At 45.2% G+C, this 18,180-nt stretch overlaps 1 protein-coding gene across 2 annotated transcripts in view; it reads right to left on the bottom strand.

Annotated features, from left to right (window-relative positions):
- Positions 1-13,731, bottom strand: part of NRP1 (neuropilin 1) — a 109,551-nt gene extending 95,820 nt beyond the window's left edge. For both annotated transcript variants that reach the window (XM_048952287.1, XM_048952288.1), the window contains exons 1-3: positions 13,595-13,731; positions 12,911-13,383; positions 9,704-9,878 (exon numbers count right to left, since the gene is read on the bottom strand). In XM_048952287.1, coding sequence (XP_048808244.1) covers positions 9,704-9,878; positions 12,911-12,977 — 242 coding nt within the window. In that variant the 5' untranslated portion in view covers positions 12,978-13,383; positions 13,595-13,731. The remainder of the gene's footprint in view (positions 1-9,703; positions 9,879-12,910; positions 13,384-13,594) is intronic.
- Positions 13,732-18,180: the final 4,449 nt, after the last annotated feature.

The following is an 18,180-nucleotide window of genomic DNA, read 5'->3' as shown; positions in this document are numbered from 1 at the left end:
GTCCTGTATCTGTTTTATATGCCTACACTATAGTGTGCGTGTGCTATTTGAAACAGAAAACTTCAGAAATATATTAGAATTGTGCTAGACTATGTAGAGTGGTTAAAACGTGTACCTGCTCTAAGTGCCTGCCATCTGAAACACAAGGGGATGAACCTGAACTGTCTGCTACAAATGCATATATGGAAGTTTTGGATTTGAGCCCAGATATGAATATACAAATAGATAAAGTTTATAGAATTGTGACGTGAAGTCTCAGGGGTTTCGTGGGAATGCCTAAAAAACACTTCACAACCAGAACATATGCCTTCCATGCTAAGATATCGGATGCCTTTGTCTCCAAAACAAAGGTCATGGAGAAATCTGTGAAAAAGGAGAAATAAAAAAAGGCTTTTACTTAAGAGCTACCTTTGCATTGTTTTCCAGACTTATCTAAAGCTACTCAAATGTAGCAGGCTAGGAATTTGTTTAAGAAGTGTTTTAGCACGGGGGATGTAAGTCTTCCATTTTGCATCTGGCAAAGTGGAGTGATCACTATGGAAATAGGCAGTGTAGTCTACATTTCTGCATGGTGATCAAGCTAAAGCTTTTCCAAATTGCTGATCTGCTTCCCTTGTTACAGATGAATACATCAGAGGAAAGTCGGCAGAAGTTGCCTGGCTTAATGACAGATTGGCACAAGATTCTGCAACGAGACAAACTTTGATTCTTACCCATGCACTTAGCAATTTGTCCTAAAACTCTGCTATTAGGAGCTAAGATTTCAGAGAACAAATGATAAGTTGCATATGGTGTGGTGATACAAATTGAGGTGACAATGGGGATTGAATTTGAATTTTCTACTGTACAGTAAATTACTCTTCAAGCATTTGAAATCCACTGTTGCAAGAAGTAACTACTAATTTGTATACTGCCATAAACGTATGTCCTAGCTTTCAAGCACTGTTAGCCCTGCACAAGTGAGTCTGTGCTTTTAATTGACTTCAGTGGGACTGTTTATGTGAATAAGATGAGGAAAAATTTGGCTGTAAGGGAGCGTTTCTCAGAGCTCGAGGCTGAATAATCACATGGCTGTGAACAGACCTCTCAATTTTCCCTAGGTTCTCAGCTACCAACTGCCAAAGGAGCATATTAAAAATTAAAAAAAAAAAAAAAAAAACAAAAAAGAAAGAAAGGAGAGAAATTAGTGTCTTCTTCTCCAGCATGAAACACAGTGGAATAGCCCCAGTGCAAGCCTGTGCTATGTGGGCAGTGTGTCGGTACCCTGGGGGGCTCCTACACCTGGTCCACCCCACAGCCCTGATGGGCTCTATCTGCACATGGGCCACGAGCAGACCACAGTGCAAATGTGCAATACAGAGAGCTGGTGGAGCACAAAGAAAGGATAAGTCCAGGCTCCCACTCAGTGTGAGGCATCTGTATTTTGAGGAGGCATGGGGCTACTGCAACTCCACATCAGCATGGAGAGCAGCAGACTAGTGCCCCAGTTTCTCCTGCACAGCAGCTGGTTAGAGTGCTTCTGGGATGCACGTAGTTTCTTCCAGAAGAAATCATCATATCAGATGGGTGTCCTTCCATATACACATATACTTTCATATTTTGAGCCATCTAAATTCTTCATTTTACAGCATTACGTAAAATATTTGTAATGTTATTAACATGCAAAATAGGTATAAATAAGGACAATCTTTTTCACTTTAAATGAATAATGATCAACCTCACACAGTTCACAGCCAGCTTTGTGGCTCACAGGGTTTCACTTTACCTCATGTGTGAGACACAATCAGAAATCTGATTTTTTGAAGTTGCTATTTTATAAACCTTTGATATTGCCAACAAAAGTCAATTTCCTCCATGGAAGTATAGGACTTGGGAAGGGGGGTTACTCTCACATTTTTGTGAATTCTTACAGAAAAAAAAGAAAATGACCTATGCTCCCAGAAAGTTAGCAGGTGACTTATTAAACGTTTCTCAAATCTCCTTCAGGAAGTTCATTAAAACTCTATTTGGAAATGACCAGGTGCTTGCTTCCCGCAGCGCAACAGGGAAATCTGTCACCCTATTTAAAAAATTGTTTGGTTACTAGGAAAAAAGAAATAATCATTATACCAAGCTGTGTGGTTTTGTGATGGAAAACTGTGGCTTGGTGAGAAAAGTGCCAAGGTCACTGCAATGAAAGACACACAGTGAACTCAGACCTGATTTCACAAGTCAGTGGTGGATGGGGGCCAGGGAAACAAAGTTGTTTCTTTGGTTTGCTTGAAAACACTTTTAAGATCCTGGATAAAAGTAACTCTCTACTTTGAGAGAGTTTTTAGTTTGAAAGAAATTATCAATAGAAAATATTTTATATGTGTAATGAGGATCGCTAATACTGACAAAATTACCTTGTTTGACACTGGATCCTGACCTAAATACTATCGCCAAGTCAACTAACAGGAAAATAGTAGGGCTAAGTGTTTTTCGTTCTTTGTACTGCCAAACCACTGCCTCTTGCAATCAGGATTGATTACAAACACCCAATTAAGAGGCATTTGGAACATGATCTGAACACTAATCCTGTCTCTTTTTCTCTTTATACCTAATTATCAGCCTTAAGATGGGTATTAGCGCTTTAATTAGCAGATTTACTTTAGGAAATCCTATATAAGCTAACAATTCTATATGATATGCATGTACATATGCACAGTCTTAAAGATGTGCATGTAACATGTATGTTTGTGATCAAGTTGTTCCGTATGATTTATGACTAGACATACGCATGTGAGTATTTGTATCCTGTTTTCAGACATAACTTCATCTTTTGGAAATACTACAAAAGAAAATAATTCAATTTGCTTTTATATCAGCTGTCTCTATATCATAACTATCAAATTATGATCTAATGTTATAGCTTGCAGTAAGCTATAATTAAGAAACTAATTTTCAGCAACACGTAGATTTTTATTTTAATTACATTAACAAGGGGGGGGGGAGGGGGGTGAAGAGGAAAGCAAGATGAGGTTGACTGAAAGCATCTTGAATGGTTCATAGGGCCAATGTCTGCAACTCTGGGTTTCATTTTAGAAAGGACTCAGCCCTCTGTTCTAAATTTGCCTCTCTGTCCACAGAAAAGCTGAAGGATGAGGCTCACGGGAATCTACATTTGACCCTGAAGATTTTCTCCTGTCTGAAGGGCATCTGGTTGTAGCACGTCAAGACATAATTTTCCCCACAGTTCACTTAACCGTCTACATTAATATAAACATCTGCATATGATTGTTATTATAATTGTAAAATGCTATGTACTGAGACCCAAATCAAGGCTCTACTGCGCCAGGGATGTACCCGCATCCACAGAGTGCAAAACCAGGCTCTGTATCCAGTACCTCTGTTCCTAATGCACACATGCCCAGATGTCCAGGTATGACCAGGTAATTTGGTCATGATTTTCCTAACGTATTTTCCTGCCACTACTCTGAAAGAAAGAATTGTTAACCAGGTTAGCAGTTGAGACTTTCACACGAGTTAATTGCTTGGAAAAACAACAAAAGAATCTGTTTATGGCACTGTGTAATCGCAAAAACAATTTAATTTCCAACTTCTTTAAACTCTTATTTAATCTCTAAAACACAATAAAATAATAGAGCTATCTTTGGATGCTTGCATCTGATAAATGTCTGGAAATACATGCCGAATCCTGTAGCAAGGAGAAAGGACTATGATTCAGAAACTTTACGTAAAGGAAAAATATTATCTGTATGCAACATACACCATCTGTACTGAAACAAGAGTTATTTGCTTTCCTGATTCTAAGCAGGCCCTGGGCTGACCCCCTTACTTGGCACTGTTAGCCTTAAATAGGTATCAAATAATGGTCACCAACAGCACGCTGCCTGAGGAAGCCCTTAATGTGCTTTTATTTAAAGTAGAGAAATGCTCTAAGAGTGCACCCAGAAACAGATGTTAAAAGTCCACTTCAACAACTCTCATCCTAAACTACCTCAGAAGGCCTTTTTCTTGTTTTGGTGGCCAGAACGATGATCACTTCCACTCCTTTTATAATTTCAAATAATATCTCAATAATCTCAAACAGCTTGATGCTCCTGTTGAGGGAGAGGTTTCTGAGAGAGACCAGGGGTGGAGAAACTGACTCTTTGGCCCTGGTACAGCTTCTCCTGCAGGACAGTGCTGAGATTCACATTCTTCTTGAGATCACATCGAACCTGGCTTCAGCAGTGAGGCCATCAGGTATATGCCAGCCTCCTCCTGTGAGGTGCTCATGGTGTAAGGGCTGGGTGCTTTGGTTCACTCAAAAGACACACAAGATGTGGGTATCACTTCAGCCACTCTCAGCAGGTGGCAAGTGGACATTCATGTCTGCCTTAGATACCTGGTCCTGAGACAAATGGCTAGAAGAAATGGCACTGGTGCCTAGACAGGCAGAGCAAGCTGCTAAAACCATGTTTCTGGTTGAAAGCTCAGAGGCATTGACTCATTCAGGCTCCTCTACTGAGTTCAGCCATGCTGAAATGGGTGATGAGGCCCTGGCATTGCTGCCCAAAGAAGCTGTAGGTGCCCCATCTCTGGAGGCATTCAAGGCTGGGTTGGATGGGGCCTTGGGCAACCTGAGCTGCAGGAGGGCAGCCCTACCCATGGACAGAATTGGAACTGACATTCTTTAAGGTCCCTTTCAACTCAAACTACTCTGTGATTCTATGATTCTAAGAAATACGGTTCCTGTCTTTCACAGGCCCGAATTAATCTGCTCTTTTACTATCTCTGCTGCTTAGCTGCCATAATCAGCTGCAGTCACCTCACTGCCTACTGAGTTCAAAAGCTACTGAAGGAGATGAAATTAGGAAGCTCTGATTGACATTTGCCATCAAAATGACTGATACAGTTATAAAACAGTCATACAGGGCCTGTGCTCCACCATTCCTCACAGCCATAAAAAAAAGAAGATACAGCTTTGTGAAAGCGGAGGGCAAAATTCCCCTTGCTTTCAATGATAACAAGACAGCATGGAGTCCAGATCTTGCATTACTCCTGAGGTGTCCTTTGCACAGATCTGGGAGCAATTCAGGGTTGGTAAACCTGGAGTCAGGTCTCAGGCACACCTCTGGGCAGTCAGAATGCAGTTGTAATGTGTGCAGCCTTAGCAGTTCAAAAGACCGTTCCAACATATGCGGTTTAACTGGGTCTCCCAGGACAGCACTGCATAGCCAAAGCAGCTCAGTGCCACCTGGGGCTCAAACTGCCTTTGCACAAGAAAAACATAAACCACAAAGTCTGCCGAAGGCAGCCTGTCACTGTGTGGAGAAATAGGAACCAGGATTTAAACAAAAGTAAATGAAAGCTTAAACTTTGCAGAAACTAAAGCAAGGCTGAGCCATGGCTTGCCTCGCTCCTGTTTATTTTACCAGCCTCAGTTTGTTATGCCTACAGATTTGCAGCATAAATCCATTGACATTATTTAGAAATACAATGGATGGATGAATTTCCAACATCATTAAGGGCTATAGAAGTTTGTAGGGCTACAGTTGCGCTCAGTCTGGCCAGCCTTTCTGCTTGCAGACTCAAGGATCTGCAGGAGCTGCTTTCTTCTACATAAACAAACACAGGTGGGTATTATTTTCTCTGTATTCTATAACTAACTGCAATTTCTACTCAGCCCTAATCTCATCAGTGTACCTAATCCCTGATAAAAGCAGTATAAAGAAAAATTATCTATGACATCTTTCCATCTAAGACACAAATGTTTCCAAAATGGGCAGTTCTTCTGTTCAGACCAGTTCGACAGCACTGTGTACACCTTTTATAATTGTCAAGCAAGAATGATATTTACTCTATACATCTATAAATGATGGCCAATAAAACAACTGTACTGCATGGAGTATATATAAAGACCTTGAAAAGCAATATAGTCAAGTCTGGCAACCAAGTCAATAATTTGTCAGTAAGAAAACCACTTTTGGGCTTTCTCTACCCTGTTCTCCACCTTTCTTAAGCTCTTTTCTTCTGAAGCTTCACATTCATTTTCTTAATGTTTTTAACCTAGTGTCTGTGAAATTTTTATTGCTCCCCAGATAATGACATCTGATCTGAATGTAACCACACACCTCTTTGCTCAGCAACATTTGTCACAAACCATTATAAATTATCATGCTGATAGTGTGCATTGCTGGGAAACCGGAAAAGTTCCATAAATTCAAAATACTGTATCAGTGACATTCTTGTTTATTATCTAGGTATAAAGTTTTACTGGATTCAAGATGGCTACATTTACACAGTAGGCTCCTTCAGTGACACGAGACATATACAGCTTGCTCCAAGTGCTGAAAAGCATTTACCACATGCAACAAACATTGGAGCATTTTAATACTCAGACATATGTTTTGTCTCTTCTATTCATTTTAACCATCTTCCTGACTCCAAAAATGCATGGATGTTATCCATGCTTGCTTGAGAAAAGGCAAAACAGCAAACAAGCTAGCGCTGTCTTAAAGTAAACAGTAATTGCTGTTTCTTTGCCTCCCGAAGAGGAGGCATAACACTCATTAAAGTTAAAAGTTAAAAAGAGACTGTGTATTTTTTCATTATGTGCTAATACTCTTGATAACAATCTGTGGTTGACATGATTGTATGCTTCCCGTTGAGACCTAGTGTTTCCATTATGCTGGTTCAGTAATTCTGGCTAGAAAGTTTTTTGTCAGATGAACTTAGCTTGTGTGAACGTATTTCTAATTATTTGCGTATCTTTATTCTTCAGAACTGTGAAAGTTCTGAAGTTTTCTGGACTGCCTCCAGAAAAACAGGATTTTTCACCGTGTTTGCTTAAAACAACTCAAATGATCATGAGAAAATCACACACACATGAATTTTACTAGCAGTCATTTGAGAAACACGTATCCATTAAAGCACAGCATAATCATAGGTAAATCAAGAGTATATTTTCAAAATGAATCCCAAACCCTCATGTTCAAAGAGACTCACTGCGAACAGATTCAGTATAGCTGATACTGAGATTTGCTGCTTTTGATTCTCCTTGGAGAATTGACCTTTCACCAGATTTACATTTCAATACGCCCAGTCTTCTACACGTGGTGATATTCACTAGTAAGGTAAGGCCTATTGGTTTTCCCATTGACATTACAGACCACAAGAGTAACCTGTCCAAAGTCACACTGTTCCCCTTCCCGGGCGCAGGGGTTTTTGTTATTGAAGTTATTTCAACTCTAACTGAGGTATAAGATGCAAGGAACAGCATTATGAAGAGGATCTTGGGAGCTAGGCCAGAAAGTTAATCTTCTCCTCCAGTCCACTTTAATTGTATGGGGCATTTTTGTTCCCAGACATGAATTCCCCTATCTCTCATTTTCTATCTGCTTTTCATATTTAAGTGCTTATTAATTTCCAGTGCTAAACCTTTCAATAAGCCAGTGCGTAACCTAAATTGCACATTTCGAGATGGCACACTGGGTTGCTAATAAACTAAGAATATTAGGAAATCAAAATGTACTTAGTTGCAAAACCAAAAAAAATCTCATGATATGTTTCACTGCATTAATCATCGCTTGCACCCGGTGTTCGGTAAAAGGAATGTGGATTTTCTAAGCAGACAGTGAAATGTGAAACCACAGAGCTTGTTGACAAATTTCTGTTGCTGAAATCATTTTCTATTATTCTGGTCCTAAGGTTCTTGGCACGAACACAATCCTTCTCAACTTAAAAAGAGCAATTTTAAGTATAAGTGAAGTAGCAGCTGAGTAATTTATCATAGCCTAGAAGATTAGCATTTCAGCATAGACCAAATGACAGTAAAGTCATCACCATCACACACTGCAAAGACAATGCAAACAGCCCTGTTCAGAGACTCCCTCCCACCCACTGCCATCTCATTACTGCGTTGGGCCCCTTTCAGAGGAAGGAATAATGCAAGGGCGAGAGTGGACAATGAATATTGAGAAGGGAGCGATGAAGGGAGGGAGTCAATCTCTTCCCTGGACCCCGTTCAGCTCAGTCTGGCACTATTTAGCACAACACTACGCCACAAAGATTACTTGTTCCTTAAATAATTGTATGCTGTGCACCGCTTTACTGCTGTCAAAGACCACATTGGTTATATAGCATTGGAAGAACATGTATTCTAGCAAGGAACAAAAAAGGGGTTGACACTGGAATATGCCTGATTTAATTTCTCAATCTCTGTCTAAAAGACAAAGAGATACACACACACACGACCATTTTTAAGCATTAGCACCGTTCCACAGAAAGAAAGTAAAACCCATACAAAGAAGACACAAGGAAGTGAATCATGGCCTGAGCACAGCAAATTAAAAATTAAAGAACGGGAAATGAGCGTGTGAACATATGGTGTGAATATGAGCTGCAGCTCCAACATCACAATAAAAATCCATTTTAACAAAGAGTCCGTTTAGTTTTATAGCACAGGGTTTTCCTGCATTATCACTTGAACTGAAATGCTGATACACAAGAGATTACAGAAACAACAACAAAGCAACTAAGTGCCACAATGTATCATTAAAGAACTTCATTTTAAGGGAAATCAATAATGATGTTCTAAGTAATCTATTTATTAAGTAGTAGGAACAGAAACACGCATAGTAAAAATTAAGTGCTTGAATACAGTTGCTCCCTAAGTCCAACAGTCCCACTTCACAGTCCATGACAACCACTCCTGATGATGCTGAGCATCATTTTACAGTACCAGAGGCTGTGGAATATTGAGAACTCTCATGAAATGTCAAACACTAATGGGAACTGAGTTTAATCCCTTCCTGACATGCAGAGAAAATCTTGACTGATAGCATTAATGAACAATGACTCTCTCTTGCAGTTGTCAGAAGGGGCTGAAAACTCCATGATACCCAAGAATTTTTTTAATAGTGAGTTATTAAAATATTTTCGTGAAACAAGTAGGCTGAACTTAGAGGGTATGTTGAAGAGGGGAATGACCTGACTGTGTCTTGCCTTATTCAAGTTAAATGGATCCCACTCAAAGATTTGGGGAAAAGTGGAGAACAATTTTCTGGGAGAGTCCCACTCCCATTATAGATGGTCAATGGAAACGTATGCACAGAATGCCTCAATTTTCCCCTTCCTCCTCCCAAAGAATTACAGCAGAGCAGGAGGAGGAATAAGAGCTATCCTGGCTATAAATCAGCAGCAAAGGGAGAAAAGGGGATGTACAGCTATCGTATCTGCAGCTCACTGCTCCTTAATGGGTGAGAGTAAATACCAGATATTCTGCATTAATAAAAGGAGTTCACAGTTTATAGATTGCCCATTTCTGCCACAGGCTATTAGCAGTTGTGGAAATATTAAAAGAAGAGGAAGTATCTCCTAGCTTTTTAGAAACTTATTCAAAAAAGCAAACAGTCAAACAAGCTCAGAACGCCTCATCTTAATTGCACTCCTGTAACACACACCATCACCCACCTGCCTCTCCCACGAGGCAGAGGGAATTCAAACCTATGTCAGATCACCCACAGAAAAGTTGCAAAGACACTTTTCCACCTCCCCCCGGCCGGGCTCAGCGGAACGGAGCCCGCAGCCCCGTGGCAGCGGTGAGGACCGGCCCCGGGCACTGCGGTGGGGGGGGGACGCGGAGCGCTGCGGAGCGTCGCGGAGGATGGGAGCTGCGCGGAGCTGCGCCGGCAGGTGGCGCCATAGCGCTCCTCAGCGCGGCGGCCGCACTTACTTGCAGTCGCGGTCCTCCAGGTCGAAGTGCGGATTGAAGTTGATCATGATCCGCTGGTAGGGCTCCGGGGCCTGGATCAGCCACTCGCACTTCTGGCTGGGGTGGTAGGACTGGGGGTAGCCGGGGGAGGTGAGGTACCCGGGGCTTAGAATTTTGATCGTGTCGCCGCATTTATCTGTAGTGGAAGGAAAACAGGTTGGCTTGTTTTTGGTACTTCAAGGGGATGACAGCCTTCCTCAAGCAAACTTTTGCTGTGTGCTTGCACAAAGCCATCTCTGCTAAATTTTCTGAAAGGAAGAGGCCTGACTCTCTGCATCCATCCATAAATCCAACATCAGGCACAAGATCCCCCCTTCCTGATCTTTAAAAGCTCTCCCAAGCAAACACTGCCCATACGGTGTTCGACTCTCTCCTCCCAACACTGCTAACACTGGCTCAGGAGGTGTCACAGACCCAATTATCCCCCAAAGTATAATCTCCTTAACGATGAAGTTTTAAGGAAAGCTGTGGGAGGGCAACTAAAAGGAGGCCGCCTGACCTCTGTCCAAATGAGCCTGGTCAGTGTCACTGGGATGGTCCTAGGGATTCCTGCTCCTTGCAGCAGACCCTCCCCTTGCTTATCAGGCCATAAATCTAGGCAGACCAAAATTATCTCTGCTCCTCAAACCCAGGCTGGCAGAGAACAAAGTGGTTTTAGTGAAGCAGAAATCACCCACTATTTATTCCTTCAAGGAAGTTTGTTCATGCTTGGAGGCTGCATCAAAGTAATGGAGCAGAACAACATCCTTCCCCGTTCCCCTCTGTTCCTCCCTTCCCCCCCCCCAACAACAACAAAGGTTTATTTCTAATAGCAAAATAGTTGCAAAAGTTCCTGGAGTGACTGAGCGTGACTGTGAGAAGTATCATGTCATATTTTGGTTCTCTGGGCAGCACTGCCAAGGTTGTGCTTTAGGGCTTATGGCAAAAATAAAGAGACCAATATAAAGACAAGAGGTTCAGTCTACGTCGTCACTCACTTCACTGTCCAGTGCAGATTTCTGGTTTCACTTATTTTTCTACTATGGTTTTCTACGCCTGGATGCTCAGAGAAGGAAAACTTTCCCTAAAGAGTGACTGTTTAATTTTGAGCAATAAAATGTGACAGTAAACTACAGACAGGAAGACTATCTGGACTGAAAATGGAGCCTGTATGTCACTACATCCCAATAATGGTACACACAGACTGCACTGCTGTATCTTATACACATTCTGCAAAAGCAAAATGGCATTCCTTACTCTCAGCATGAATTTATGAATGTACAGGATTTTACTGTAGAAAAACCAGGTCAAATGGAAATGAGTGAGGAAGAACACATCAAAAATGCATTAAGCTGCATGCTTTGTAGAGAATATTTGCCATAAATTAAGAGAGGAGGGGATGATACATACGCAGCTGTGTGGTCAAGAACCAGATATTGCTAAGCACGCTGCTGGGAATGGCTATCTTGTTATTTATTTCCGCCTTGCCGTTGCAGAACAGCCTGTTTCCCCTGACCAGAACAAAAGGCGCTGCGGCTCAGAGCTCAAAGCTGTCACTGGTGATCTCGCTAATCCGCCGCCTGGGCTCCGGGGAACCCTGCCTTTTCCTCCCGCTGTAAGCACCCTTGGAAAGTGATCCCGTCTCATTAAGCCCACTCCAGCCCTGCAAACAACATGGCAGGGTCTGGCATCTGCTAAAACGCCTGAAATAAAGCAGCGCTGCTCCCATTCGCTCGACAGAGTCAGTTCGGAGGACGCTGAGGTGGACTCACTACCACCAGCGCTGTTTAATCTGCGACTTCTGGGAAAGTGACAGAGTAATAAGATAATGCGCCCTGCTCGGCTCCGCGGCTCTGCGCAATCTCTCTCACACTTGATTAAGAAGAGTAGTTTCTAATGACTTTGGACCATTAGTTCTAAATAAGGTTAATGAATTAATTTAGCAGACACCAGCGCTGGATGTCGGTGAAGTTGGCATCGGTGGGTGAGAGGGAGGTTATCGTCTCTGTGTCTGGGGCAGGGTCCCGCGCCCATCGCTCACAGCAGACGGAGGCTTCTGCCCAGCACCTTCTTCCAAAGGCCAAGGAGAGGACAGCCCTGGAGCCGCGGGGCTGGGGCACCCCTGGGTGATGTGGGAGCAGCACCCCTCACCTGGGCCAGGGGCACCACCAGAGCACCCCCCGACACCTCCGCTCCTGTGCCTCTGTGTCGGGAGGCGGCTCTCCCACTTAAACTCATCCTCCTCCAAACGCTGCGAAGGAGATGAACTCCCGTCATAAACCACGAGGCTTTAATGCTCTCTCTTCCGCTCGCGGTCTCTTATTAAAACAATATACCAGCGCAGAGCGGAGTGTGCTCTCTTCTTTTAATTACTTTGATTGAAACCCCAACCAGGCTAAAGTAAATATTTGATAATTAGTTAATAATAATTGCTCGGGATTTGTCGGGAAAGGCAAACTCGCAGGAGCTGCTCGCTGTGTGGGAGCGGAACGTCAGCGCTCCCACAGCCGGAGCGTCTTGAGAAATGCATCAGGCAGTGACAGACACATCCGCGGTGCCCGGGCATTGTTCGGGGAAAGAGGAGCGCGGTGCTTTCAATTTGTTGTGTTTGCAGGGGATGCCTGACAGTAAACCAACTGCATCGGTCATCTGTTACAGGATTTCTCTCCTAAAAGAGTATTTGAGCCTTCGTGGGGCGGCTCAGCCCACCCCTCTCCCCTCCCCCTCGGGCACTGCGTGAGTTGTACACAAACTGCGCACCTCGGGAAGGGGTGGGCTGAGTGCTGTGACACCCGCAGGTACACGGACAGCCCGAAACGGGCAAGGCACTCCGACACCTTTCGCTTTGGGGAAAGAAAGGGCGAGGAAGAGCCTTTCGCCTTCAGCGTTCATTATCTTTGAGATACCGAAGGCGAGACTTATTTAATTGCCGATGGGAGGAAACGCTATTAAGATAACTGTCTATCCTGATCTTGTGAGAACGAGCAACCTGCTCGGTACGAGCACCCCAAAGAGCTCAGAAGGCAATGCCCGGCCCGGAGGTACCGGGGGAGGACCGCACCGCTCCCGTCCCCCAGCGGAAAGTTCCAGGGGGGGAAGTGGCTCGGAGCGGCCCCACTGCGCGCCCTCCGCTCCCGCAACCCCGGAGCCGCCCCCCAGGCTCAGAATCGCCGTCCCCGCGACACTCACCGCTTCTCAGAGCCCTGGCGAGAGTGAAGGTGAGGGCTGCGCAGTGCAGGAGAAGTCCCCAATCCATTTTCCCTTCCGAGAGCGGGGAAAAGACAAAAATGTGAAGAAAAAAAAAATGCCCTCCACGCACAACTCTTCCTAGGTCTTAAATCCTCCGGCCGGAGTCGGGAGCAGAAGGCACGGTCCGTATGGGCAGTCCTAGGGGCAGAGCGAGGTTGGCCGCCCGCTCTGAGCCTCAGCTCGCCCGCATCCTGGCGTTCAGCTCTGGCTCCCTCTGCCTTTCCCCACACTTGTTCCCGCTTCGGGCGCCGCTGCCCCGGCCATTCCCAGAGAGACTAGAAAGCCAAACGAAAACGAGGAGGAAAAAAAAAAAAGAAAAAGAAAAACAAACAGACAAACAAGACAGACAAAAATCCTGGCGGCTGCTGCTGGCACCTCGGGAGCGCTCTGCCGGGGCGGGCTGCGGGGCGGCTCTGCGGAGGGGAGAGAAGGGAGGAGAGCGGCGGTGAGCGGGGACAAGCGCCGGAGTTCGGCAAAGTGCTTTCTCGAGCCCTCCCCGCTCCGCTCTGATCCGCGGCGCGGATCCCGCGGGGTCGGCGGCCCCGGAGCAGCGGTACCCAGCGGTGCCCGGCGGTGCCCTGCGGGGCTGGGGCTCGGGTTGGGGCGGCGGCGCCCCGCACTCACCTGCCCTGCGGGGAGCGAGCGAGGGAGCGCGGCGCTGCCGCGGGGAGTGCCGGCCGGGAAAGGGAAGCGCCCGGGCGGCTCCTGCTCGCAGCCTGAGGAAGAGGAGCGCAACTCAGCGGCAATAAGAGAGGCCGAGGAGCCGCCGTCTCCCAAGCCCCAGTCCCCTCCCCCTCCCCGCCCTCCTCCTCCTTCTCCTCCTCCTCAGCCCCCCAAGACATCGGCGGCGCGGAAGAGGCAACAAACAAACACGGCCTTGACAGCCGGCCGGGCGGGGGCCCGCTCCGTGAGACTCAGAGGGGAAGGGAGGGACGGGGGGACGGGGAGCAGCCTCACCCACCCGGGCAGGTAGAGCCGAGCCGGGCGGGGGCACCCACCTGAGCCTCGCGGACTCCTGTGTGGCCCTGCGCCGCCGTGCGGTGCCGGCCCGGCCCCGTGCCCACCTCCCGGCCGCTGCCCTCTCTGTCCTCCCGCGAGGTGACCCCCTGCTGGAGACTCAGCCGGACCCTCTGGTCTTGTCCCCTTTGCGCCCTTTGGGCACCTTCTCGCACCCTCCCACTCCCGACACCGACCCCCTCCCCTCGTGTCCCCTCGACTGTCACCATTCTGTCCGTCCTCCACAAAGTCCCCAAGGAGCAGAGAAGCAGTCCATATTCCCCAGGCCTGCTCTGCTCCCCAGGGAGGATGTGCAGCCCCAAATCTCCATCCAGGAGAGCACAGCTCACTCCCAGTCCTGTGGCTTTGGATAGGTGGTGCTGGCCAGCAATGGGGTCTGCCCCATTGCCCTGCCCCACTGCCCAGTCCCAGAGGCTCAACTGTGCCTTGGCAGTCAGTGCTGCTGAACCCTAGTGCTCCCTTCACATGGAGTGTTTTGAGCTCCCTCTGTGCCGAGGCGGTCAAGCGCTGCGGCAGGGGTTACACCAAGAGCTCGTAGGCTGAAAGCTAAACCATGGCGTTAAGTGGTCCCCAAAGATGGGTCTGTGCTAGGAAATGACCCGGGGCTTCTGTGAATATCAGGCACTCGCATATCCCGCTGCCAAGTTTGGAAACGATTTGTTAGCGGTGCACAGCTAGTGAACCCTGTTCACGCTCCATCAAAAGGGCCCGTGGAGGTCCTTCTCCCAAGGAGCCCCTCTGAAGGCTGCCGGGGAAAAGAGTGGGCTTTTGCTGGGGGTCAGCCCCCGTGCGGCCGCAGCTGTAAATCCCCGTCCGCTCAAAAGATGTAACTATGTTTGAAATAATCTTCAAACATAGCTGTAAGTCTGCAGCCGCACAGATTAACTACAAATGTGTTACATCTGTGTTCAGACATCGTACGGAGATTCAGCCTCCTCCATCTCTTTGTCTCCAGCCTCGCGTCTCAGCCTTTCTCTCTCCATCTTCCTCTCCCTCTCCCTCTCCCTTGCTGCCCTTTTGAAGCCCTGACTTTAAGGTCAGCTGAAGTCTGGAGATTAAGTCTGTAGGAAATCTGTCTGCTAGGTTCATACCGCGCACTTTCATTGCTACTTTCTGAGTTTTTGCCAGACACTCAGCTTTCTTCTGTGACTGCAGTTCTGTAATATTACACACCGAAGCACTGTTTGATCCTGTTATGTTCTCTGCACACTCCATCCCCTTCCTCAGACCTTCATCCCTGCCCATGCCCATGCCAGTTCCCCTGCCCGTGTCCATGCCCATGCCCGTGTCTACAGGTCGGAACCAGTCAGACTGAGTTACTGGGTTCAGACTCATTTCTCTGTCTTTAGGCACTCTCTGGATCATCACATACAGCCCTTGGGCATTTCTGTGATTGATTGGGATATGTATTTTATGGGTAGCACACCAAGCCCCCTTATTTTTTTCTTTTAGCGAAGTTACCAGAAAAGGGGGGAAGTGGAGAGCTAGCAGTGCTCTCTGATGATTAAAGCTCTCATGCTACTGGACAGTCCTTGAGATAAATTGGTTCTGTCCTGAAGCACACTGTCGTCTGCAACTGACTGAGAGACAATGTATGTTTCGAAATAAAGTACATCTATTTCCGAATTCTGAAGTTCCCTGCTGATGGCAGCTAATTGGTGTATACACAAGTGTATACGTACATGTTAGTTTTAAAAGCTCAGTCTCAGAAACCAAAATTAATTTTGTAAGTGAAATGCAATTGAAGATAACTGGAGGTTCTGTATATTAACAGTTAGAATTATTTTCTGACTCCAGTGGCTCTCTTGGCTCCATCACTGCTCTCCTGTCAGGCGGTGCCCATGAATCTGAAGGGAGCCAATGCCCATTCCCAATTGTACAGCTTAAAGATGCTGCAAACAAACCAAGCAACAGCAGGGTTCTTTCAGTTTCTTTCTGTATCAGATTAGAAAGTCACTTTCTATAGGTTCAGGCACAGTGTACTGCTAGATGGTGTATTTTAAAGGAGTTCCATTATCTCAAAGAAAAATTAAATACCTAAAATGCAGGTAGAGCATGTACATTAGTGAGATGGTGCAGTGTGATGAATTGCAGGGCTAGTGCCTTGTAGCCACCAATGCACACACCAGGCCTGACTGCAGCACACTCGGGTCTCCAATATCAGTGCTTCCTCTTCATGCTCAGAGATGTGCTGCAGGGACAGCCGGGCAGGGCTGTCTCCTTTGTGGCCATGGATGAGGACTTCAGCCTTTCCTCAGCACTCTGTAGGCTTTCTGGATTTCACACCTTTTTTCTCTTGAAAAAAACTCTTGAGAGTCTTAGGAAATACAGCAGAATATCATACAGTCATGGAATTGTGAAGGTTGGAAAGAGTAAGATCATCTAGTCGAGCCATCAGCCTGTGCCTGTGGCCGCTCTAGACCATGTCCCTCAGTATGACATTGACCCTTTTCTTGAACACCTCTAGGGATGGTGACTCTACAACCTCCCTGAGCAGCCTGTGCCAATATAGCTCTGGTACGTTAATGTCCCTTCCTATCACAATGTGGATGGCGTCGGTCTGTTTTTTTCTACCCGTCTTTTTCTCTCTGTTTCACAAACACAGGCACATACATCTTCCGTGTATGCACTGACCTGAAATGATGAGTGAAGACATTCTTTCCTTGGTTTACATACACTTATCTCAAAATGTTTAAGCTTTAATCATCTTGAATATGAACTGTCATCAAATGAAACATTCAGAAGTCTCTTTTTATAATCCACTTCTCACATTTTAGTATTAGTATTTTAGGTTCTGATCCTGCAACTGCTTACACGTTCGTTCAGCTCTCCATTTTCACATCAGTAATGGGATTTTATGGCAAGGATGAGTTAGTGTTACAAAGACTGAGTCTGAATCCCATGCATGTAGAAGTTAATGGAGTGGCTAGCTCTGGGGTTTGGGTCGAGGCCCATCTCTGCTTCATAATTTGACTTGGTGCTTAGAGCACCTTTTTGAAGATTGTCTGTACTTCTGTTATAAACCTGTTTCTCAGGAAGTTTATAATTCAGCCATAAAATATATTTGCCTTGGGCTAAATCATGTAATGCAAAACTTAAAATTCCAAAGGAAAAAACAGTTTTCCCATTTTAACAGTAGCAAAGCAGAGCAACTTTGATGTTTTCTCCTTTATGCTCTCATATACCACATTAATGCATTTAATTAAAAACTAAGTTTGGCAAATGATAAATACATGGCTATAGACACCTTTATTTGGTATTATTTTCAGAAAGAAACGCCACGAATTAAACTCATCCATAATATTAAATGCCATAAAATCAAGACTTCCTGCAAATATTTAGGGGATAACTGGAAATATATTTGCTTTACGACTAGTACCTATTAGTATCTTCATATATAGCTGGGTACTCATTTGTAATTGCCTTTCTAATGTTTTTTTTTTTTTTTTTTTTTTTTTTTTCCTTTAGCTTATCTTCTCCAAGAATCTCTCCAAAATTAGGCTTCTGTGTCATCTCCTCTCCTGTTGTTTCGGCTGTATGAATCACTGCTTGGCTTCCTATTGCTTGCTGTACTGAACTGAAGGTATTTACCCTTATCTTTAAAATCAGACATACATTTTCTCTTGTCTGCATCTCCCCCTTTTATCTCTTACATCTTTTATCCTCCTACTCAGTCTCTCACACCCAATGCTTTCTTACCCTGTCCTCTCACATTACACCTCTTTTCCACACACAGCCACATGCATCTAAACGATCCGCCCTCTTTCATCACTCATCTTTGCCTCCTCCAAAGAACCAGTGCAAATACATGGTTTTTATACACAAAGCCATCTGATCTGTACATTATTTTACTTTTACACATGGCCATATATTGGAAGATACACTTTGCACCTCTACTCTGGTTGTTTAGAGACCAGTTTCATTTGCATTTACATCACCTTCACGTTGACTACACTGTTAGGGTTAGAGTGGCTTTACAAGCATCTTACAAAATTCCTTGGAATCACTACTGTGTTGTCTCACAAATGCCTTATCAAAACATGTTCATCATCCTGTCTAAACACATTCCACTCCAACAAATTAGCACAGCCCGAAGCTTTATTAGCTGATTATCTGATTATCAAAAGTCAAATGTTTTCATCTGTGTCAAAGGCAAATCATCACACATATCATCTACTTCTGTTTCCATTTTG

The sequence above is a fragment of the Lagopus muta genome, chromosome 7, assembly GCF_023343835.1.
Source record: "Lagopus muta isolate bLagMut1 chromosome 7, bLagMut1 primary, whole genome shotgun sequence".
Lineage (NCBI taxonomy): Eukaryota > Metazoa > Chordata > Aves > Galliformes > Phasianidae > Lagopus > Lagopus muta.
This window is presented reverse-complemented; position numbering and strand designations above follow the sequence as displayed.